General features: G+C 41.5%; 1 protein-coding gene across 5 annotated transcripts in view; it reads left to right on the top strand.

Moving 5' to 3' along the window:
• GPATCH8 (G-patch domain containing 8) overlaps positions 1-18957 on the top strand; it is a 116371-nt gene that overhangs the window by 61821 nt on the left and 35593 nt on the right. For 3 of the 5 annotated variants that reach the window (XM_010353981.2, XM_030922882.1, XM_030922885.1), the window contains 2 exons: positions 13784-13851; positions 15134-15220. In XM_010353981.2, the coding sequence (XP_010352283.1) occupies positions 13784-13851; positions 15134-15220 (155 nt within the window). Of the gene's footprint in view, positions 1-11608; positions 11654-13783; positions 13852-15133; positions 15221-18957 lie in introns of all 5 variants that reach the window. The other 2 variants (XM_030922883.1, XM_030922884.1) reach the window with 1 other exon arrangement.

The raw sequence follows: 18957 nt of genomic DNA, 5'->3' as shown, positions 1-18957 counted from the left end.
CCTCAGCCTCCCAAAGTGCTGGGATTATAGGCGCGAGCCACCATACCCAGCCTGTAATACTTTGATTATTGATCGTAGATAATAATTTTCTCCATCTGTAAATGGGATTGTTTCATTATCATCAAATTATATGTAAAACATTTGGAAATTATCACAGATTCTGTTTTAGAGTATCTTTCATTTTAAGGTATTTACTTTCAAAAATGCCAAATTTAAATTAGCTGGGCATGGTGGTGGGCACCTGTAATCCCAGCTACTCAGGAGGCTGAGACAGGAGAATCGCTTGAACTCGGGAGACTGAAGTTGCAGTGAGCTGCGATCACGCCACTGTACTCCGACCGGGGCAACAGAGTGAGTGAGACCCTGTCTCACAAACACTCCCAAAATGTCAAATTTGGAAATAAAAGGAAGCCTAATTTCTCTATTTTCTGAATCCTTGAGCATTTTGTGTAGTGATTTAAAGTTTACCAAATATCTTCCATTTGTTGTCTCTTTTGGTCTGTATGCCAGTCCTAAAAAGGGGGATAGGGTTGGATGTGGTGTGATGGCTTATGCCTGTAGTCCTAGCTACTTGGGGGGTTAAGACAGGAGGATTGCTTGAGCCCAGGAGTTTGAGGCTGCAAGTGAGCTTGATTGTGTGACTGAACTCTAACCTCCAGCCTGAGCCATAGAGCTAGAACCTGTCTGTTTGGGGGGGAAAAAAAAAAGAAATGGTGGTGATAATATTTTCATTTTGCAGGGGAGGGTGTAGAGGCTCAGGCTTTGGTTGCCAAAATCACACAAGTGTTTAGATATTATCTCTTATTAGAGAGCTAAGATTTGCAGCCCAGTCTTTTTTTAGAGATTGCCTAGAAAAATATAGAAAGAAGTTTATCGGCTGGGCGCGGTGGCTCACACCTGTAATCCCAGCACTTTGGGAGGCTAAGGCGGGCAGATCACGAAGTCAGGAATTCAAGACCAGCCTGGCCAATATAGTGAAACCCCATCTCGACTAAAAATACAAAAATTAGCCAGGCATGGTGGCAATTGCCTGTAGTCCCAGCTACTCAGGAGGCTGAGGCAGGAGAATTACTTAAATCCAGGAGGTAGAGGTTGCAGTGAGCCGAGAGTGTGCCACTGTACTCCAGCTTGGGCAACAGAGTGAGACTTTGTCTCAAAATATATATATATATATATTATTAAACATGAAATGGAGGCCAGGCGCGGTGGATCACACCTGTAATCCCAACACTTTGGGAGGCCAAGATGGGCAGATCACTTGAGGTCAGGAGTTCAAGACCAGCTTGGCCAATATGGTGAAACCTTGTCTATACTAAAACACAAAGAAATTAGCTGGACATGGTGATGCATGCCTGTAATCCCAGCTACTCAGGAGACTGAGGCAGGAGAGTCACTTGAACCTGGGAGGCGGAGGTTGCAGTGAGCCGAGATTGTGACACTGTGCATCAACCTGGCTGACAGAGTGAGACTCAGTCTTTAAGGAAAAAAAAAAAAAAAGATGGAGGAGTTACAGTGGAAAGTTTAAATGAGACTGGAAAGTTTTTTGGGGTAATAGAGTGGTCCTGGAATAGTAAAATTTTCAGTGTAGCTATGGAAAAACAAAAGTAAGTTTAAGAAGGCATTTGATTATTGGCTTATTAAATAATATCACAAGACTGACCACTATCTACATAATTCCCCCAGATATTTTCTACTCAAATATTTTCCACTCTTCAAACTTTAGAATTGTGAAGGGAACCTTATAGACTTGTCTAACTCCTTTATTTTTAGATCACAAAACTAATATAGGTGGCATGGTGACTCACACCTGTAATTCCAGCATTTGTGAGGTTGAGGCAGAAGGATAACTCGAGGTTACGAGTTTGAAACCAGCCTGGGCAACATTGTGAGACACTGTCTCTACATTTTTTTTTTTTTTTTAATTAGCCACACGTGGTGGTGAGTGCCTGTAGTCCTAGCTACTTAGAAGGCTGAGGTGGGAGGATCACTTGAGCCCAGGAGTTCAGTGTTAAAACAGTAAGCTATGATGACTTCACTGCACTCCATCCTACCTGGGCAACAGGGTGAGATTCTGTCTCTAAAAATAAAAAGAAATTAACAGCTAATAATAGGTCACATGCCCAATTAACGACAGAACTGTAATTCAGATCCCTCGAGTTTCAAGTTGCCACTCTTTACAAGTATATTTTTTCTTTTGGAATTCTAGGCTGGGTACAGTGGCTCACGCATGTAATCCCAGCACTTCGGGAGTATGAGGTGGGTGGATCACCTGAAGTCAGGAGTTTGAGACCAGCCTGGCCAAAATGGTGAAACCCTGTCTCTACTAAAAATACAAAAAATTAGCCAGGCATGGTGGTAGGCAGCTGTAATCCCAGCTACTCAGGAGGCTTGAGGCAGGAGAATCGCTCGAACCTAGGAAGCAAACGTTGCGGTGAACAGAGATCGCCCCATCGCACTCCAGCGTAGGCAACAAGAGTGAAACTCCGTCTTAGGAAAAAAAAAGAAAAGAAAAAGAAATACATAGATTAGAGCCCACTGGTAATTTTTGGTCTACCTACATGTATATAGGAGTGTACTAGGTACTCGAAGAAAGCAATTACTTTTTACTTTGACCTGTTTTTTAAAAAGAGGAAAAACATTTTCAGAATTTCTAATAGGCCACTTACCCTAAACCTAATTTCCTGGAAAACATCATTATTATGAGGGCTGACTTGAGATTTTCCTTCACTGAAACTGGTTATGGCAACTTTTCAATTCAGTTTTTTAAAAGTTTGTCGATATATGAATGTAAGTTCTTTAGTATTTTTTTGTTAAACATTTGATGCCTCCTCCTTCTTGACTCCTGAGTGATAACAAAAAACGAAATTGAACAAGCCTTAAGCCTCTAATGACCAGTAATGTAAAACTCAAATATTTCATTATAAAAGTTTGTATTTTTGGCCGGGCGCGGTGGCTCAAGCCTGTAATCCCAGCACTTTGGGAGGCCGAGACGGGTGGATCACGAGGTCAGGAGATCGAGACCATCCTGGCTAACACCGTGAAACCCCGTCTCTACTAAAAAATACAAAAAACTAGCCGGGCAAGGTGGCGGGCGCCTGTAGTCCCAGCTACTCGGGAGGCTGAGGCAGGAGAATGGTGTGAACCCAGGAGGCGGAGCTTGCAGTGAGCTGAGATCCGGCCACTGCACTCCAGCCCGGGCGATAGAGCGAGACTCCGTCTCAAAAAAAAAAAAAAAAGTTTGTATTTTTTTGATACATGGAGACCTTTCTAATATAGTGATATGTTCTACTTGATAAGATAATACCTTGATTATTAGAGTTAAATCATTAGTATCTTGTGATGTTAAGCGGCACGCATTATCATGACTACTTACAGTTGAACCAATTTCAGACCCATTACGGACATGTTCGTTCTCTGAGTCAACAAATGCTTTTTTAACTAAATGCTATTCTGGCCTATATACCGTGTCAGATATGGATACAAACATAAGTAAAACTCAGGGCACAAAAGTGCTACCACGTTTTTTTGTTTTTTTTTTGTTTTTGTTTTTTTGCCCTGAGACGAGTTTCACTCTTGTTGCCCAGGCTGGAGTGCAATGGTACTATCTTGGCTCACTGCAACTTCCGCCTCCCGGGTTCAAGTGATTCTCCTGCCTCAGCCTCCCGAGTAGCTGGGATTACGGGAGCATGCCACCACGACCAGCTAATTTTTGTATTTTAAATGCAGACGAGGTTTCGCCATGTTGGCCGGGCTGATCTCGAACTCCTGACCGCAGGTAATCTGCTGCCTTGGCCTCCCAAAGTTCTGGGATTACAGCCATGAGCCACCGCGTCTGGCCTGTTTTTTTTTTTTTTTTTTTTTTTTAAACTAAAGACTTAAGTTTTTTTCCCATATCTCCTAAGCCCCATGGTTTAGTCTATTTTGCCCCAAAATTGTATTTATTAAATTGGCTTTCCCATTTTAAAAAAAAAAAAAAATTGATCTTAGCATGGTGATGAGCTTGAGACAATCTTCAGTGAGTCAACATAATTTTAGTTAAAACAATTGTTATCTCAGGTAAAAGTATGATTTTCTTTAGTTTTTTTTTTTTTTTTTTTTTGATTGAAAGTAACTCATGAATTCTCTATTTTCTCTTCTAAGGACTTGAGGATGTCATTATCCCTGGATGAGATATCCTTTCCAGGCCTAACATTCTGATTTAACAACACTTTCACTGAAGCCTTTTGCCCCACCTTTGTTCCTGTTTATTATTATATTTAGTTATATGATTAAAATTGAACTATTTTATCCTAGATGGACAGTATCATATGGAAATTCGTTTAGGTCATAATTAAACTTTTGTGCCTTAGAAAACATCTGTATTTGGGCCGGGCACGGTGGCTCACGCCTGTAATCCCAGCACTTTGGGAGGCCGAGGCGGGCAGATCATGAGGTCAGGAGATCGAGACCACAGTGAAACCCCGTCTCTACTAAAAATGCAAAAAATTAGCCGGGCGTGGTGGCGGGCGCCTGTAGTCCCAGCTACTCGGGAGGCTGAGGCAGGAGAATGGCACAAACCCAGGAGACAGAGCTTGCAGTGAGCCGAGATCGCGCCACTGTACTCCAGCCTGGGGGACAGAGCGAGACTCCGTCTCAAAAAAAAAAAAAAAAGAAAACATCTGTATTTGAAAATCAAATTGGCCAGGCACTGTAGCTCATGTCTGTAATCCCACCAAAGTGGGCAGATTGCTTGAGCTCAGAACAAGCTGGGCGGGCAACATGGCGAAATCCCGTCTCTACAAAAAATAACAAAAATTAGCCACATGTCATCACATATATGCACCTGTAGTCCCAGCTTCTTAGGAAGCTGAGATGGGAGGATCACTTGAGCCCAGGAAGTTGAGGCTGCAGTGAGCCATGATTATGCCACTGCACTCCAGCCTGGGCGACGGCGAGACCCTGTTTCAAAAAAAAAAAAAAAAAAAGACAGAAAATCAAATTAATGTGGTTGTTGTATAGGTCATTAAAAAGGCCATGGCAAGAATATAGTTGGTTTTTGTAGTACTGGGTAATTTGAACTCTATTTTGGGTAGAAAGTTTTTCTTTCTTTTTAAACCTTAAAAACTCTCTAGGGAATAAGTATTGTGCTCAGTGTTTTCAGTTAATGTTTTCTGAGAGTTAGCATCTATCATATGTTAGAGTGGCTTAGAAAAATATCTGAATGATGCATAAGTATTGTGCTCAGTGTTTTCAGTTAATGTTTTCTGAGAGTTAGCATCTATCATATGTTAGAGTTGCTTAGAAAAATATCTGAATGATGCTGAAAGTAATTGTTTCTATGCCACTTGAAGACTGTCATTTTCAGGAGAAATTTGCAAAAATTAAGCTTTGGTTTGGAAATAAATGTACCATGTTTTATTCAGTGTTTCTGAAAGTTTCATATGATCACTGTTTCAATAAATGGAATGATAATTAAGTCCATTAACATGACTTGAATCCTATTTTGAATACTTCTGCAAATCAAAGAATCACCTGCGTAATTTTTTTGTTTGCTTGTTTGTTTGTTTTTTTGTTTGTTTGGTTTTTTTTGAGACGGAGTCTCGCTCTGCCGCCCAGGCTGGAGTGCAGTGGCCAGATCTCAGCTCACTGCAAGCTCCGCCTCCCGGGTTCACGCCATTCTCCTGCCTCAGCCTCCGGAGTAGCTGGAACTACAGGCGCCCGCCACCTCGCCCGGCTAGTTTTTTGTATTTTTTTTTAGTAGAGACGGGGTTTCACCGTATTAGCCAGGATGGTCTCGATCTCCTGACCTCGTGATCCGCCCGTCTCGGCCTCCCAAAGTGCTGGGATTACAGGCTTGAGCCACCGCGCCTGGCCCTTTTTTTTTTTTTTTTTTGAGGCAGAGTCTCACTCTGTCGCCTGGACTGGAGTGCAGTGGCCGGATCTCAGCTCACTGCAAGCTCCGCCTCCCAGGTTTACGCCATTCTCCTGCCTCAGCCTCCCAAGTATCTGGGACTACAGGCGCCCGCCACCTCGCCCGGCTAGTTTTTGTATTTTTTTTAGTAGAGACGGGGTTTCACTGTGTTAGCCAGGATGGTCTCGATCTCCTGACCTCGTGATCCGCCCGTCTCGGCCTCCCAAAGTGCTGGGATTACAGGATTGAGCCACCGCGTCCGGCCTACCTGTGTAATTTTTTATTCTTGATTTTCACATATGTATTTGAATTACTTAAAAATAAGAAATAAGTACTTTAAATATGTCAGTGTTGGGTCTTGGCCTTTATCAGTTTAATGCTCTTTTTTCCCCCACTTTTCTCTTTTTTTTCGACAAGGTTTTTCTCTGTCACCCAGACTAGAGCGTAGTGGTGCAGTCATAGCTCACTTCAGCTCCTGGGCTCAAGTGGTCCTCCTGCCTCAGTCTCCTCAGTGGCTAGGACTGCAGGTGCATGCCACCATGCCCGGCTAATTTTTTTGAGAAAAATTTTTTGAAGAGATGGAGTCTTGCTGTATTGCCCAGTCTGGTCTCAAACTCCTGTCCTCAAGCCATCTTCCTGCCTTGACCTCCCCAAGTGCTGGGATTACAGACATGAGCCACCAAGCCCAGCCCAGTTTTAATTGTCTTTTGAAAGTGGATTTTAGGCCGGGCGCATTGGCTCACACCTGTATTCCCGGCACTTTGGAGGCCAAGGTGAGCAGGTCGCTCAAGCCCAGGAGTTCGAGACCAGTCTGAGCAATATGGTGAAACCCCATCTCTACTAAAAATACAAAAATTAGCCAGATGTAGTGGCGGGCACGGCTGCTCAGGAGGCCTAGGCTCAAGAATGGCTTGAGTCTGGACGCTGGAGTTTGCGGTGAGTGGAGATGGCACCACAGCACTCCAGCCTGCGTGACTTAGCAAGATCCTGTCTCCAAAAACAAAAAAAAAGTGGATTTTGTGACTTTTTGATGGCTTTTATAATTACTTGTACTTCATTAAGGTCAAGTCTTTAAAGACAACTTTAGATATCTTTAAAAGACAACTTCAGACTTTTTTTTAAGCTTTTTAAACTGCTTATGCATTAGCTTCACTAATGTTCTGTTTTCTCTCATTCTCATGCTGAACTCAGCTGAAGTTCCACCTGCTCAGATTACTCTATTTTGCCTATTTATTGGTAATTCATGGAACATGGTGCTGCGGTGGTGGTGTTGGTTTTTTAAATTTTTTTATTTTTTTCATCATCACTATATGCAGTGCCCAGAACAGTGCCTTGAATATAGTAGAAACTCCTCTCTCTCTCGCTCTCTCAATCGCACTCTCTCTCTCTTTCTCCCCCCCATATATATATATATATGTGTGTGTGTGTAATTTTTTTTTTTTTTTTTTTGTCTCTTTGAGACAGAGTTTCACTCTTGTTGCCCAGACTGGAGTGCAATGGTGCGATCTCAGCTTACTGCAACCTCCGCCTCCCGGTTCAAGCGATTCTCCTGCTTCAGCCTCCCGAGTAGCTGGGATTATAGGCATGCACCACCACGCTTGGCTAATTTTGTATTTTTAGTAGAGACAGGGTTTCACCATGTTGGTCAGGCTGGTCTTGAACTCCTGACCTCAGGTGATCTACCTGCCTTGGCCTCCCCAAAGTGCTGGGATTACAGGCAGAGCCACCGTGCCTGGGCTTTTGTTTTGTTTTTTGGGGGGACGGAGTGTCGTTGTGTTGCCCAGGCTGGAGTGCAGTGGTGCAGTCTCGGCTAACTGCAACCTCTGCCTCCTGGGTTCAAGTGATTCTCCTGCCTCAGCCTCCTGAGTAGCTGGGATTACAAGTGCCCGTCACCACGCCTGGCTAATTTTTGTGTTTTTAGTAGAGATGGGGTTTCACCATGTTGGCCAAGCTCGTCTCGAACTCCTGACCTCAAGTGATCTGCCCGCCTCAGCCTCCCACAGTGCTGGGATTACAGGCGTGAGCCACTGTGCCTGGCCAAAACTCAATATTTGTTGTAAATATTTGTGTTGAATCTCTAAGGGGAAAAGCAGCAGAGATACATTGTGGTGTTCTTACATCTTACATTGTGGTATTCTTAACATCTGTTGACAATTCAACCAGTGTTTTAATCACTGTAGAAGCTTCTTCCTTTCTAATTTATTTCTGCAGGGAAATCATATGTCTTCTGTTTTCTGAAGTATGGCTGATTACTAGATTATGGTTGTCCTTTAATATGTTCTTCCCAGTTGTTCTATTCCTAGAGTTTGTCTCTTTAAAAATAGTGTTTCCCTGGGCCGGGCACAGTGGCTCACACCTATAATCCCAGCACTTTGGGAGGCTGAAGTGGGCAGATCATGAGGTAAAGAGATCGAGACCATCCCGGCCAACCTGGTGAAACCCCGTCTCTACTAAAAACACAAAATAATTAGCTGGGCGTGATGGCGCACCTGTAGTCCCAGCTACTCAGGAGGCTGAGGCAGGACAATTGCTTAAACCCGGGAGGCGGAGGTTGCAGTGAGCCAAGATCGCACCACTGCACTCCAGCCTGGGTGACAGAGGCGACACTCCATTTCAAAAAAAAAAAAAGTGTTTCCAGTCCAGATGCGGTGGCTCACACCTGTAATCCCAGCACTGTGGGAGGCCGAGGCGGGTGGATCACGAGGTCAGGAGATCGAGACCATGCTGGCTAACACGGTGAAACCCCGTCTCTACTAAAAATACAAAAAATTAGCCGGGCGTGGTGGCGGATTCCTGTAGTCCCAGCTACTCGGGAGGCTGAGGCAGGAGATGGCGTGAACCCGGGAGGCGGAGCTTGCAGTGAGCCCAGATGGTACCACTGCACTCCAGCCTGGGCGACACAGCAAGACTACCTCTCAAAAATAAATAAATAAAAATAAGCCGGGCGCGGTGGCTCAAGCCTGTAATCCCAGCACTTTGGGAGGCTGAGACGGGCGGATCACGAGGTCAGGAGATCGAGACCATCCTGGCTAACACGGTGAAACCCCGTCTCTACTAAAAATACAAAAAACTAGCCGGGCGAGGTGGCGGGCGCCTGTAGTCCCAGCTACTCCGGAGGCTGAGGCAGGAGAATGGCGTAAACCCGGGAGGCGGAGCTTGCAGTGAGCTGAGATCCGGCCACTGCACTCCAGCCTGGGAGACAGAGCCAGACTCCGTCTCAAAAAAAAAATAAATAAATAAATAAAAAAAAAATAAAAAATAAAAAAAATTTTTAAAATGAGTTATTTCTCTGTAGTTTAAGTCTTTGGGACAGTTTTATAGATTGGTGTAGCCTTAACCATTTTAATATCAAAACTGATTCCTGAGGGGTTGTTCTCAATAACAGGGTGGCTATGATAATCAATGGGTTTTTGTATTTGTATTCCCTCTTTAGTTATGTCATAATGCCTTCACATTTTAGCAAGACCTGCATATATATGAGAGCATTTAGGAATTTCTATTATTGCATAAGTAAACCTACCTTTTAAAATAGACAATAGGCTGATGTGCAGCTCACACCTGTAATCCCAGAGCTTTGGGAGGCTGAGGCAAGAGGATCACTTGAGCCTGAAAGGTGGAGATTACAGTGAGCTGATCGAGGTACTCCAGCCTGAGCGCCACTGTCTCTAGAAAATAAATATGTAATTCCGGTTATGAAACATTTTTTAAGGTTTTGATTTAGAAAATATGAATATCAGTTGTTTTCCATCAGATTAATACATTGATATTGGCACATTCTTGATTTTGCATGTGTTTCCTTTCCCTTCCTCAGTTGGCCAAAGTACAGTAAGTGTCTATAGATCTTTTCCTGAGGAAGACAGTTTCTTTTAAGGAGATTATTTCGGCCGGGCGCGGTGGCTCAAGCCTGTAATCCCAGCACTTTGGGAGGCCGAGATGGGTGGATCGCGAGGTCAGGAGATCGAGACCATCCTGGCTAACACGGCGAAACCCCGTCTCTACTAAAAAATACAAAAAACTAGCCGGGCGAGTTGGCGGGTGCCTGTAGTCCCAGCTACTTGGGAGGCTGAGGCAGGAGAATGGCGTAAACCCGGGAGGCGGAGCTTGCAGTGAGCTGAGATCCGGCCACTGCACTCCAGCCTGGGCGACAGAGCGAGACTCCGTCTCAAAAAAAAAAAAAAAAAAAAAAAAAAAAAAAAAAAAAAAAAAAAAGGAGATTATTTCGTGTTCTGGTTTAAGTTGCTTCCTTTGGAGTGAAACAAGCAACAAAAATGTTCTCACTAATTTAATATATTTTAAATAATATTTCCTGTATTTTAAAAGAAACCAAGAAGTAGGGAACCTGGATTTTATTTTTAAAAGAAGTTGAGGCCGGGCGAGGTGGCTCACGCCTGTAATCCCAGCACTTTGGGAGGCTGAGATGGGCGGATTACCTGAGGTCAGGAATTTGAGACCGGCCTGACCAACATGGAGAAGCCCCGTCTTTACTAAAAATACAAAATTAGCCAGGCATGGTGGTGCATGCCTGTAGTCCCAGCTACTTGGGAGGCTGAGGCAGGAGAATCGCTTGAACCCAGGAGGTGGAGGTTGTAGTGAGCCGAGATCACACCATTGCACTCCAGCCTGGGCAACAAGAGCGAAACGCCATCTCGGGAAAAAAAAAAAAAAAGTTTTCTAGCTAATACATATTAGCAGACACTCAGTTGCTACCTACCTTTTGAGGTCATTCACTACAAATTGGTATTCAGGTATTCTTAGTGATGTTCTTTAGGATTTATCATTGATAGCAACTGAATAAACTGAGGGGTGTTTTGTTTTGTTTTTAATGCTGCAGCGTCTTCCTGTATGTAGTGTTTGGTGTCTTTTCCCACTGGGATTTTTCCTTGGTCTGTAGCCTCTTTAATAATGTTAAGAAATTACTACTTGGCCCAGGCAATAATGTCACCTTCAAGATAGCTTTGAAAGTCATACTGTTTATTTTCTGTGAGTTAACTCTGAGTGGAGTAATTTTAAATGTGACAGTTCTTTTGATGTCAGTTTCTCTAGAGCTCTCCTTCAAAGACTGGTTTTGTTGTGTGCTGAAAGAAAGATATTGGCCAGCCTGGGAAGTCTTGGTTAACAGGAAGCAAAGTTCTGAGGAGAGCCACTTAAAGAGTTGTATTCATTCATAACAGAATTCAAATGCACAAAGTTCTCTAAGCACTGAAGATCTAAGATTATTTTCTAGACCTCTTAATTGTTTTATATATATATTTCTAGAGAAGTCTTGAGGACATCTCATCCATACTCTAAGCCTCCTAGAGTTCTTTTGGTGAAGTAAATGACTTGATTACTGTCCAGTTAGTTGATCTGATAGAGTGTTAGATGTAATTTCTTTTAAAAGTCCTACCTTGGGTCCTGAATACTAATTTACCAGAATGAATAGTTAAATGAAAGATTGGAAGCTAGAGCTAGTTCTCTTACTTGAAACTGATACCCTACCTCCTGCCTTGTTGAAGAGGGTGTTGTTCATGTTCTCAAGTAGCAGTAAAAATCTCACACCTTGGTCTGACCAGTATGAAAACAGTTGCTGTAGCACAAAATGTCCTTCCTCTGTCCCTGGCTGAGATTGGGGGAGGGACAAAGCCCAACTGTTACTTTACCCCATCCTGTCTGCCTGCTAGAAGGCCTGTTTCTTACCCTAATGGTTTCTGCCTAACAATTGGTGTTTCTTTTTTACAGCATTATGATCCTGGACTTGTTGTGGTGATGGTAATCTTAGCAGTGGTAATTTTTTATTTTCAGACTGAATTACTCCTTTTGTCATCAGTGCACCAATATGTTAGGCTTACTTTCTCTGTTGTAGCCTTCATCCTTCTGCTTGGTCTTTTTCATTTTCCTTTCCTTATGCAACTTGTCTGATCCCTGTTCATTAAAGGGTAATGTTAAGAAGGGATGTATCTGTTTGTGTTAGAACTGCCAATAAAATCAGTTAAAACATTAAATTCTAATACTGTCAAAACTTGATTTCCCCACAATGTAATGGGCACTAGCACTTGCTACTGCAATTTATAAATAAATTAAAACAAACTTTGACTGCCTTAGAAGGCAAAAGTACTAATGCAGAGTTTATAAACAGGGGTTTACAGAGGTAATGAATTTGTACCAAAACTTCCTTGATTCTTGCAAAACAAATTCTGACAGATCAAAAAAGATACCAAAATAAATTGCTTTGACATTTCTTTTTAATTCATTCATTGGACCATTTATTTTTACCAGTAAATCCCTGATTGAGACGTTATGAAAGTGATATTGCACCTAGGAAGTCATTTTTATAACCTGTCTTTAATTTGGTCCTTTTGCTAAAGATTGCAGTCACTGCTTATTTATTATACCATTGGGCATAAGGTAGTAATGCATTTTCATTTTGCTTTACTGGCAGTCTTTTAATTGTATCTAAAAGAAGGCTGTATTCTAGAAGTTTTTTTTGTTGTTCCTGACATGAGATGTTCTTTAACAGTTTGGGTTTTTTTTTTTTTGTTTTTGCTGTGATAATTCTAATTCTCCCTATTTATTGTTTAAAAACAATAATAGGATACATAAGTAGTTAAACTTATGAATTTGTTTTTCATTCCATCTTAAAGGCAAAAATTAATTCCACAAATATAGAGCCACCGAATACAAGTGGTTGTGGTCATTTTGAACATGGTTTCTTCTTTATTTTGCAGGACCAAAACCAGTCATGATCATGGCATTTATTTTTTAAAAAGTTTTTTTTGGGGATTGGGAGGGTAATGCCTCAGATTTAGCCTAAGAAAACTCCATTTTTAGCCCAAAGGTATAATATATTTATATATATGTGTGTATAACAACAACAACACAACCAAAAAAACCAATTGTTTACACCAGCCTGAGTGAAATGATGAGGGAAGTAAACATTGTGTTTTTTCACTAAAGGTGTACAACGGATAAGGTAAGTCCTCTTTTCAGTGGGCTTACATCACAATAAAAAGCGCAAGTTGTGATGTAAAACAGCTGTGGTAGTAAAGTGCTTGTCTGCCCCATTTTGCTTTGTTTGGCTGGTTATGAGTGGATTAAATATATATATATTTAAAAAAATTATCCAGCATAGATCAATTAGTTTAAAGTCAATTTTCTTCGCAACTAGTCCTTTTCACAGCTTACCAGTTACCCTCGTAGCCAGTGTTAAATCCACTCTAGGAAATGGGACTTTAGAGCACCAGATTAAAAGGAAAACTATTCTTTGTCTCTAAGGGCAACTAATTGTTTCTTTTTATTTAAACTTTTCACAGCCCCATTAAGTTGTAAAGCATCTCCTTGTCTATGAGGAACATCAAAAAAAATTGTAAAACATCTTTTGAAAACAAATTCAACATACTGAGTTGTAATTATAAAGTTTTACTGCATCATGTTTGAAGATGTACTTTTTCTATTTAACCATGCCAGTTGAGTTTTGTTTTTTTGTGTGTGTTTTTTTTTGTTTTTTTGTTTTTTTTTAACTAGGTTAAAAAGTTATGTAGGAGGGTATCAGTGACAGAGTGAAGTGATTTTTGATGGGAAGTTATTTGGGGATCTTAAAAGGAGTTTTTAAAGTTTTAAAATTTAAACCTCCTGGTGCCATTGCTTAAAAGTGCTTTGCATTACTTATTAATGTAATTTTGCCACAGTAATTTGAAGTTAATCCCAACTGGAAGGTCAGCCAAGATGGTTAGTTGGGTTTAAACTAGGAAAGGAAGGTCTTGAGTGTAAGCTGTGAGAATGGCTTGTGTTTGGTTCACTGTAGCTTTCTGGTCTCTGCACTCCAAGGCAAGATCTCTAACCACCCAAAACCCAATGTGTAAAATGAGCTGTTGGCTTGGCTTTGCACCTTACCTTGATTATGTGTTCCTGTTACAGGGAGAACAGATCCCATTCCAATCGTTGTCAAGTATGATGTCATGGGCATGGGTCGCATGGAAATGGAGGTAAATTGATCTCATTAACTCATAAGTTTTATGGGATATTTTGAAATAATACCAATTCCAAATTGAGATGTCTGTGCAAGAATACGTTTATCAGATGAAATGTAGTTTTAATATTTTTCTTTGGACAACTAAAAAATGTATTTTACGTTTTCATTTAGTGCTACTTTTGAGACAAATAGAATATAAACAGTGCCCCTGTTTTAACTGGTACATAAAGAAGTTAAGTGATTTGCCAAGGGTTATACAGCAAGGCAATATCAGACTTAGATCCAGACCTTGGTGCTTGCTTCAGCAGGCAGTGTTGCTCAGCTCTTAAAATGTTGCTGTGATAAAAGCTTTGCCTTCTATAGAATTGGGTACAGCTGCCATCTGTAATACCTACTTTTCATTGCCTAAAATATCTTCTTCATTGACTCCTAATTCTTCTTTTTTTTTTTTTTTTTTTTTTTTTTTTTGAGATGGAGTTTCGCTCTTGTTGCCCAGGGTGGAGTACAATGGCGCAGTCTCGGCTCACTGCAACCTCCATCTCCCGGGTTCAAGGGATTCTCCTGTCTCGGCCTTCTGAGTAGCTGGGATTACAGGCGCATGACACCATGCCCGGCTAATTTTTGTATTTTTAGTAGAAACAGGGTTTCATCATATTGGTCAGGCTGGTCTTGAACTCCTAACCTCAGGTGATCCGCCCACCTCGGCCTCCCACAGTGCTGGGATTACAGGCCTGAGCCACCGTGCCCAAACTCAATGTTAATTTTCAAAGAATTAGGAGTCTCCAGGCACGGTGGCTCACGCCTGTAATCCCAGCTACAGGTGAGGAGTTTGAGACCAGCCTGAACAACATGGTGAAATCCCATCTTTACTGAAAATACAAAAAAATTAGCAGGGCATCGTGGCGGGCACCTGTAATCCCAGCTACTCGGGAGGCTGAGGTAGGAGAATCACTTGAACTCGCGAGGTGGAGGTTGCAGTGAGCCAAGATCTTGTTGCCTGGGCAACAAGAGTGAAACTCCATCTCAAAAAAAAAAGAAAGAAAGAAAAGAAAATTAACATGGAAGTGAAGTCTACTGTCAACAAATGTGCCTTTTGGAAACTACCAGCATGAAAGGATTAACAAACTATTTTGCATGTGATTTTCTCTGTGGGGTGACAGTAAAGCAAGCAGTAGCTGAGCAAAATACAATTTTTTTGGTTTTCAGATAATACTGTAGTTGTGCAAATAACTTTTTCATAGCTAATCTTGGGGATACTTTAGGAATTAAGTCTAATCATATCTATTTTTGTCAAGCTTGATTATGCTGAAGATGCTACCGAACGGCGCCGTGTCCTAGAAGTGGAAAAAGAAGACACAGAAGAGCTGAGACAAAAGTACAAGGTATTTAAACAGAGCTATTCATTGAAAGGTGGGGAGGTGCTCACTAAAGAAGAAAGAACTCAAATTTTGTTGAAAATTATCACTGTTGCTAACAGCATTTGTTTGACGTTTGGTGGTAATTAGTAGTAGATCTCAGATTTCTATTACATTCCTATTTATTGGCTCTGTAAAAACTATAGAGAGTAATACCTACTTCAAAAGTGTGTTAGGAAGATTATATGAGTTAGTGTTTGAAAACACAATGCCTATTACATAGTAGGTAGTCAAGTAGTGGTAGCAGTAAACTGTTAAAAGTCCTTTGAGGCCAGACACAATGGCTGACACTTGTAACCCCAACACTCAGTAGAGACAGGGTTTTACCATGTTGGTCAGGCTGATCTCGAACTCCTGACCTTGTGATCCACCCGCCTTGGCCTCCCAAAGTGCTGGGATTACAGGCGTGAGCCACCGCGCCTGGCCTAATTTTTGTGTTTTTAGTAGAGATGGGGTTTCACCATGTTGGCCAGGCTGGTCTTGAACTCCTTGCCTCAGGTGATCTGCCTGCCACGGCTTCCCAGTTTGCTGGGATTTTAGGCATAAGTCACCGCGCTTGACCCCCTTTCTTGTTTTTGAATTTAGCTTAGCTATATATTAAATTTTTGTATGTTTTATTTTATCCAGAACTAGAATATAACTTAACTCATCTTCTTTTCCTGCCCCTTTCTCCTTCCCCTTTTTCTTCTCCTGTCGTCTCTCTTTATTCACTCTTCAGCCTATTTACACTGACTTTAGCAGTTTTCACCAAACCACTTTATTCAAGGCCACCAAACACTTCTATTTGCTAAATCCAATAAATCATTCATTTATTTATTTTTTTTTTTTTAATTTTTTAATTTTTTTTAAGACCGAGTCTGACTCTGTTGCCCAGGCAGTGGTGTGATCTAAGCTCACTGCTCCCGGGTTCAAGTGATTCTCGTGCCTCAGCCTCCAAGTAGCTGGGACTATAGGTATAAGCCACCACGGCCCGCTAATTTTTTCGAATTTTTAATAGAGATGGGGTTTCACCATGTTAGCCAGGCTGGTCTTGAACTCCTCACCTCACGTGGTCTGCCTTCCTTGGCCTCCCAAAGTGTGGGGATTACAGGCGTGAGCCGCTGCTCCTGGCACACTCTTTCTTCTTTAAAACATTTTTGTTACTCTTGGTTTTGAAGAATTTTTACTTTCCTAGATTAGTGGCTTCTTATCTGTCTCGCTGCTACTATGTAGATTCCTTTGTTGGCTGCTGTTTATTCTGCCTGAACTTCAGATACTGGAGTTCCTCAGCTTCAGACCTGGGCCCTCTTTTTCTGGCTACACTCTTTCTCTAGGCACAAGAATGGTCATGACACCATGTTTCATCATCTTTCACTTGGTTAAATTTTATCCTTTGGGTTTTAGCTTAAATATTACCTCGTTATAGACCTTCCCTAATCAACTCATTTAAATAATTAACCACTCTGCCTTATTCTCTTGCAATAACCTCTCTTACAATTTGTAATTATAAATTTTTATTCACTAATTTATATTCTGCTTACTGTACTAGTCAGAAAGGGCATTGAGGAGAGAGTATGTCTGTTTGTCTGCCAATATATATCCTGCAGCCAGCACAGTGTGTGGCACATAAGTACTCAATAAATATTAGTTGAATGAATAAATATTTTGAAATAACGGGAAAAGCCAGATTCATTTTATGTACTGTCTGAAATATAAATATATAAAGAATATATTTTTATTTTTCAAGTAAAAGTTACACTGTCAAGTGAAAAATAAATGAAATACCTCAGTAATTCACAGCCTCATAAGATTACGCATAGTATTTTGAGATGCTCTCTCCCTCCTAATAGAATTATTTCTCAGCTTGGTGCAGTGGGTCACAGCTGTGCTTTGGGAGGATTGCTTGAGCCCAGGAGTTTGAGACCAGCCTGGGCAATGTAGCAAGAATCTGTCTCTACAAAAAGAAAAAAGAAAAAAGCTAGGTGTTGGTGGTGCATGCCTATAAATCCCAGCTACTTAGGGAAGCTGAGTTGGAAGGATCACTTGGGCCCAGGAGTTGAGGACTACAGTGACCTATGATCACACCACTGCACTGCAGCCTGGGCAAGAGCAAGAATTACTTTACCCATTTTATTGATCAAAATATTTACTCTGGGCCGGGCGCAGTGGCTCAAGCCTGTAATCCCAGCACTTTGGGAGGCCGAGAGGGCGGATCACAAGGTCAGGAGATCAAGACCATCCTGGCTAACACAGTGAAGCCCCGTCTCTACTAAAAAATACAAAAAAACTAGCCGGGTGAGGTGGCGGGCGCCTGTAATCCCAGCTACTTGGGAGGCTGAGGCAGGAGAATGGCGTAAACTCAGGAGGCGGAGCTTGCAGTGAGCTGAGATCCGGCCACTGCACCCCAGCCTGGGCAACAGAGCGAGACTCTGTCTCAAAAAAAAAAAAAAAATTTACTCTGAAACGCTGTCAGCTCTGAACTACACTATTTCTAAAATCTTAAATGTCCTATTATCTGACCATGACCTTTTTTCCTTCCTGCTGTCACTCCTTTATTCTCCTATATTTTTTCTTCAACTTCACATGACTTTGGAAGCTTGACTTTAGTAACTTAGCTCCTCCTTAGTTTGTACTTTTCCCCTCCAGCACCACACACTCATGTTTACCTCTCACAGCACTTTAATCCCAACTCCCTTTCCTCCTAGTCATTTTGTCATATGTACTCACCAAAAGCCTATCCCATCAGTACAAAATGCATTACTTGCGTTCATTTCTATACCCTTTCTGCCAACCTCACTGGGCCCTCAGAGCTGCCAATTAATCCTCTCATGTGTTATCTCCCTCTTAATCCTCTCAGCTGTCATTCTCAAACATTGACACTCAGCCTTCATCTTTACTTAACTATCCTTTTCGTATCTCTGTCTTCCTGTATGTTTTTAGTTAAGAAAGAGAATTTGGACCATCAGGTAGTAATGCCTTCATCTACATATAGTATCCTACATCAAACCAGGGTTCACCTGCTCTCATACTTAAATGTTTCTCTTTTGTTTCACCATCTGTCAAATGATAATTTGTACCTACATCTGAATTCTGGATCCTAACTCTCCCTGTCTTATCAAGAACCTTCCACTTCTTTCCTGTATTGGCAACCTTTCTCTTTCTTTTCCTATCAACAGTAAACATACTTGAACATTTGTTGAGAGAGGGAATCCTAAAATTTTAAAAAGCAAAACCAAAAACCACTCTGATTTACTCTCCATATAGCTACCATCTTCTCTTTTTACTTGTCTTTAGAACCAAAATTCTTAGTCACTACTCTGCTTCCTTTTCATCACTCATCTCTAATTTTATAGAGATGGGAACTCACTCTGTTGTCCTTGCTGGAGTTCTGTGGTGCTATCATAGCTCACTACAGCCTTAAACTCCTGGGCTCATAAAATCCTCCCACCTCAGCCTCCCAAGTAACCGAGACTATAGATGTGCACCACCATGCCTGGCTAATTTTTTTTTTTTTTTTTTTTAAAGAGATAGGGTCCCACTGTGTTGCCAAGGCTGGTCTCAAACTCCTGGCCTCAAGTGATCCCCCTACCTCAGCCTCCCATTTTTATTTTTTAATTTTCATTTTTATCAAAGTTATACTTGTACATAATCTTAGAGCCAAATAGCTCTACCAGACTTTTAAAAGAAAAAAACTGCAGTGTCATTTGACATTCTTATTTTATTAA

Source organism: Rhinopithecus roxellana, chromosome 19 (assembly GCF_007565055.1).
Source record: "Rhinopithecus roxellana isolate Shanxi Qingling chromosome 19, ASM756505v1, whole genome shotgun sequence".
NCBI lineage: Eukaryota > Metazoa > Chordata > Mammalia > Primates > Cercopithecidae > Rhinopithecus > Rhinopithecus roxellana.
Note: the sequence above shows the minus strand (reverse complement) of the source record. Positions and strands in the feature narration are given on the sequence as shown.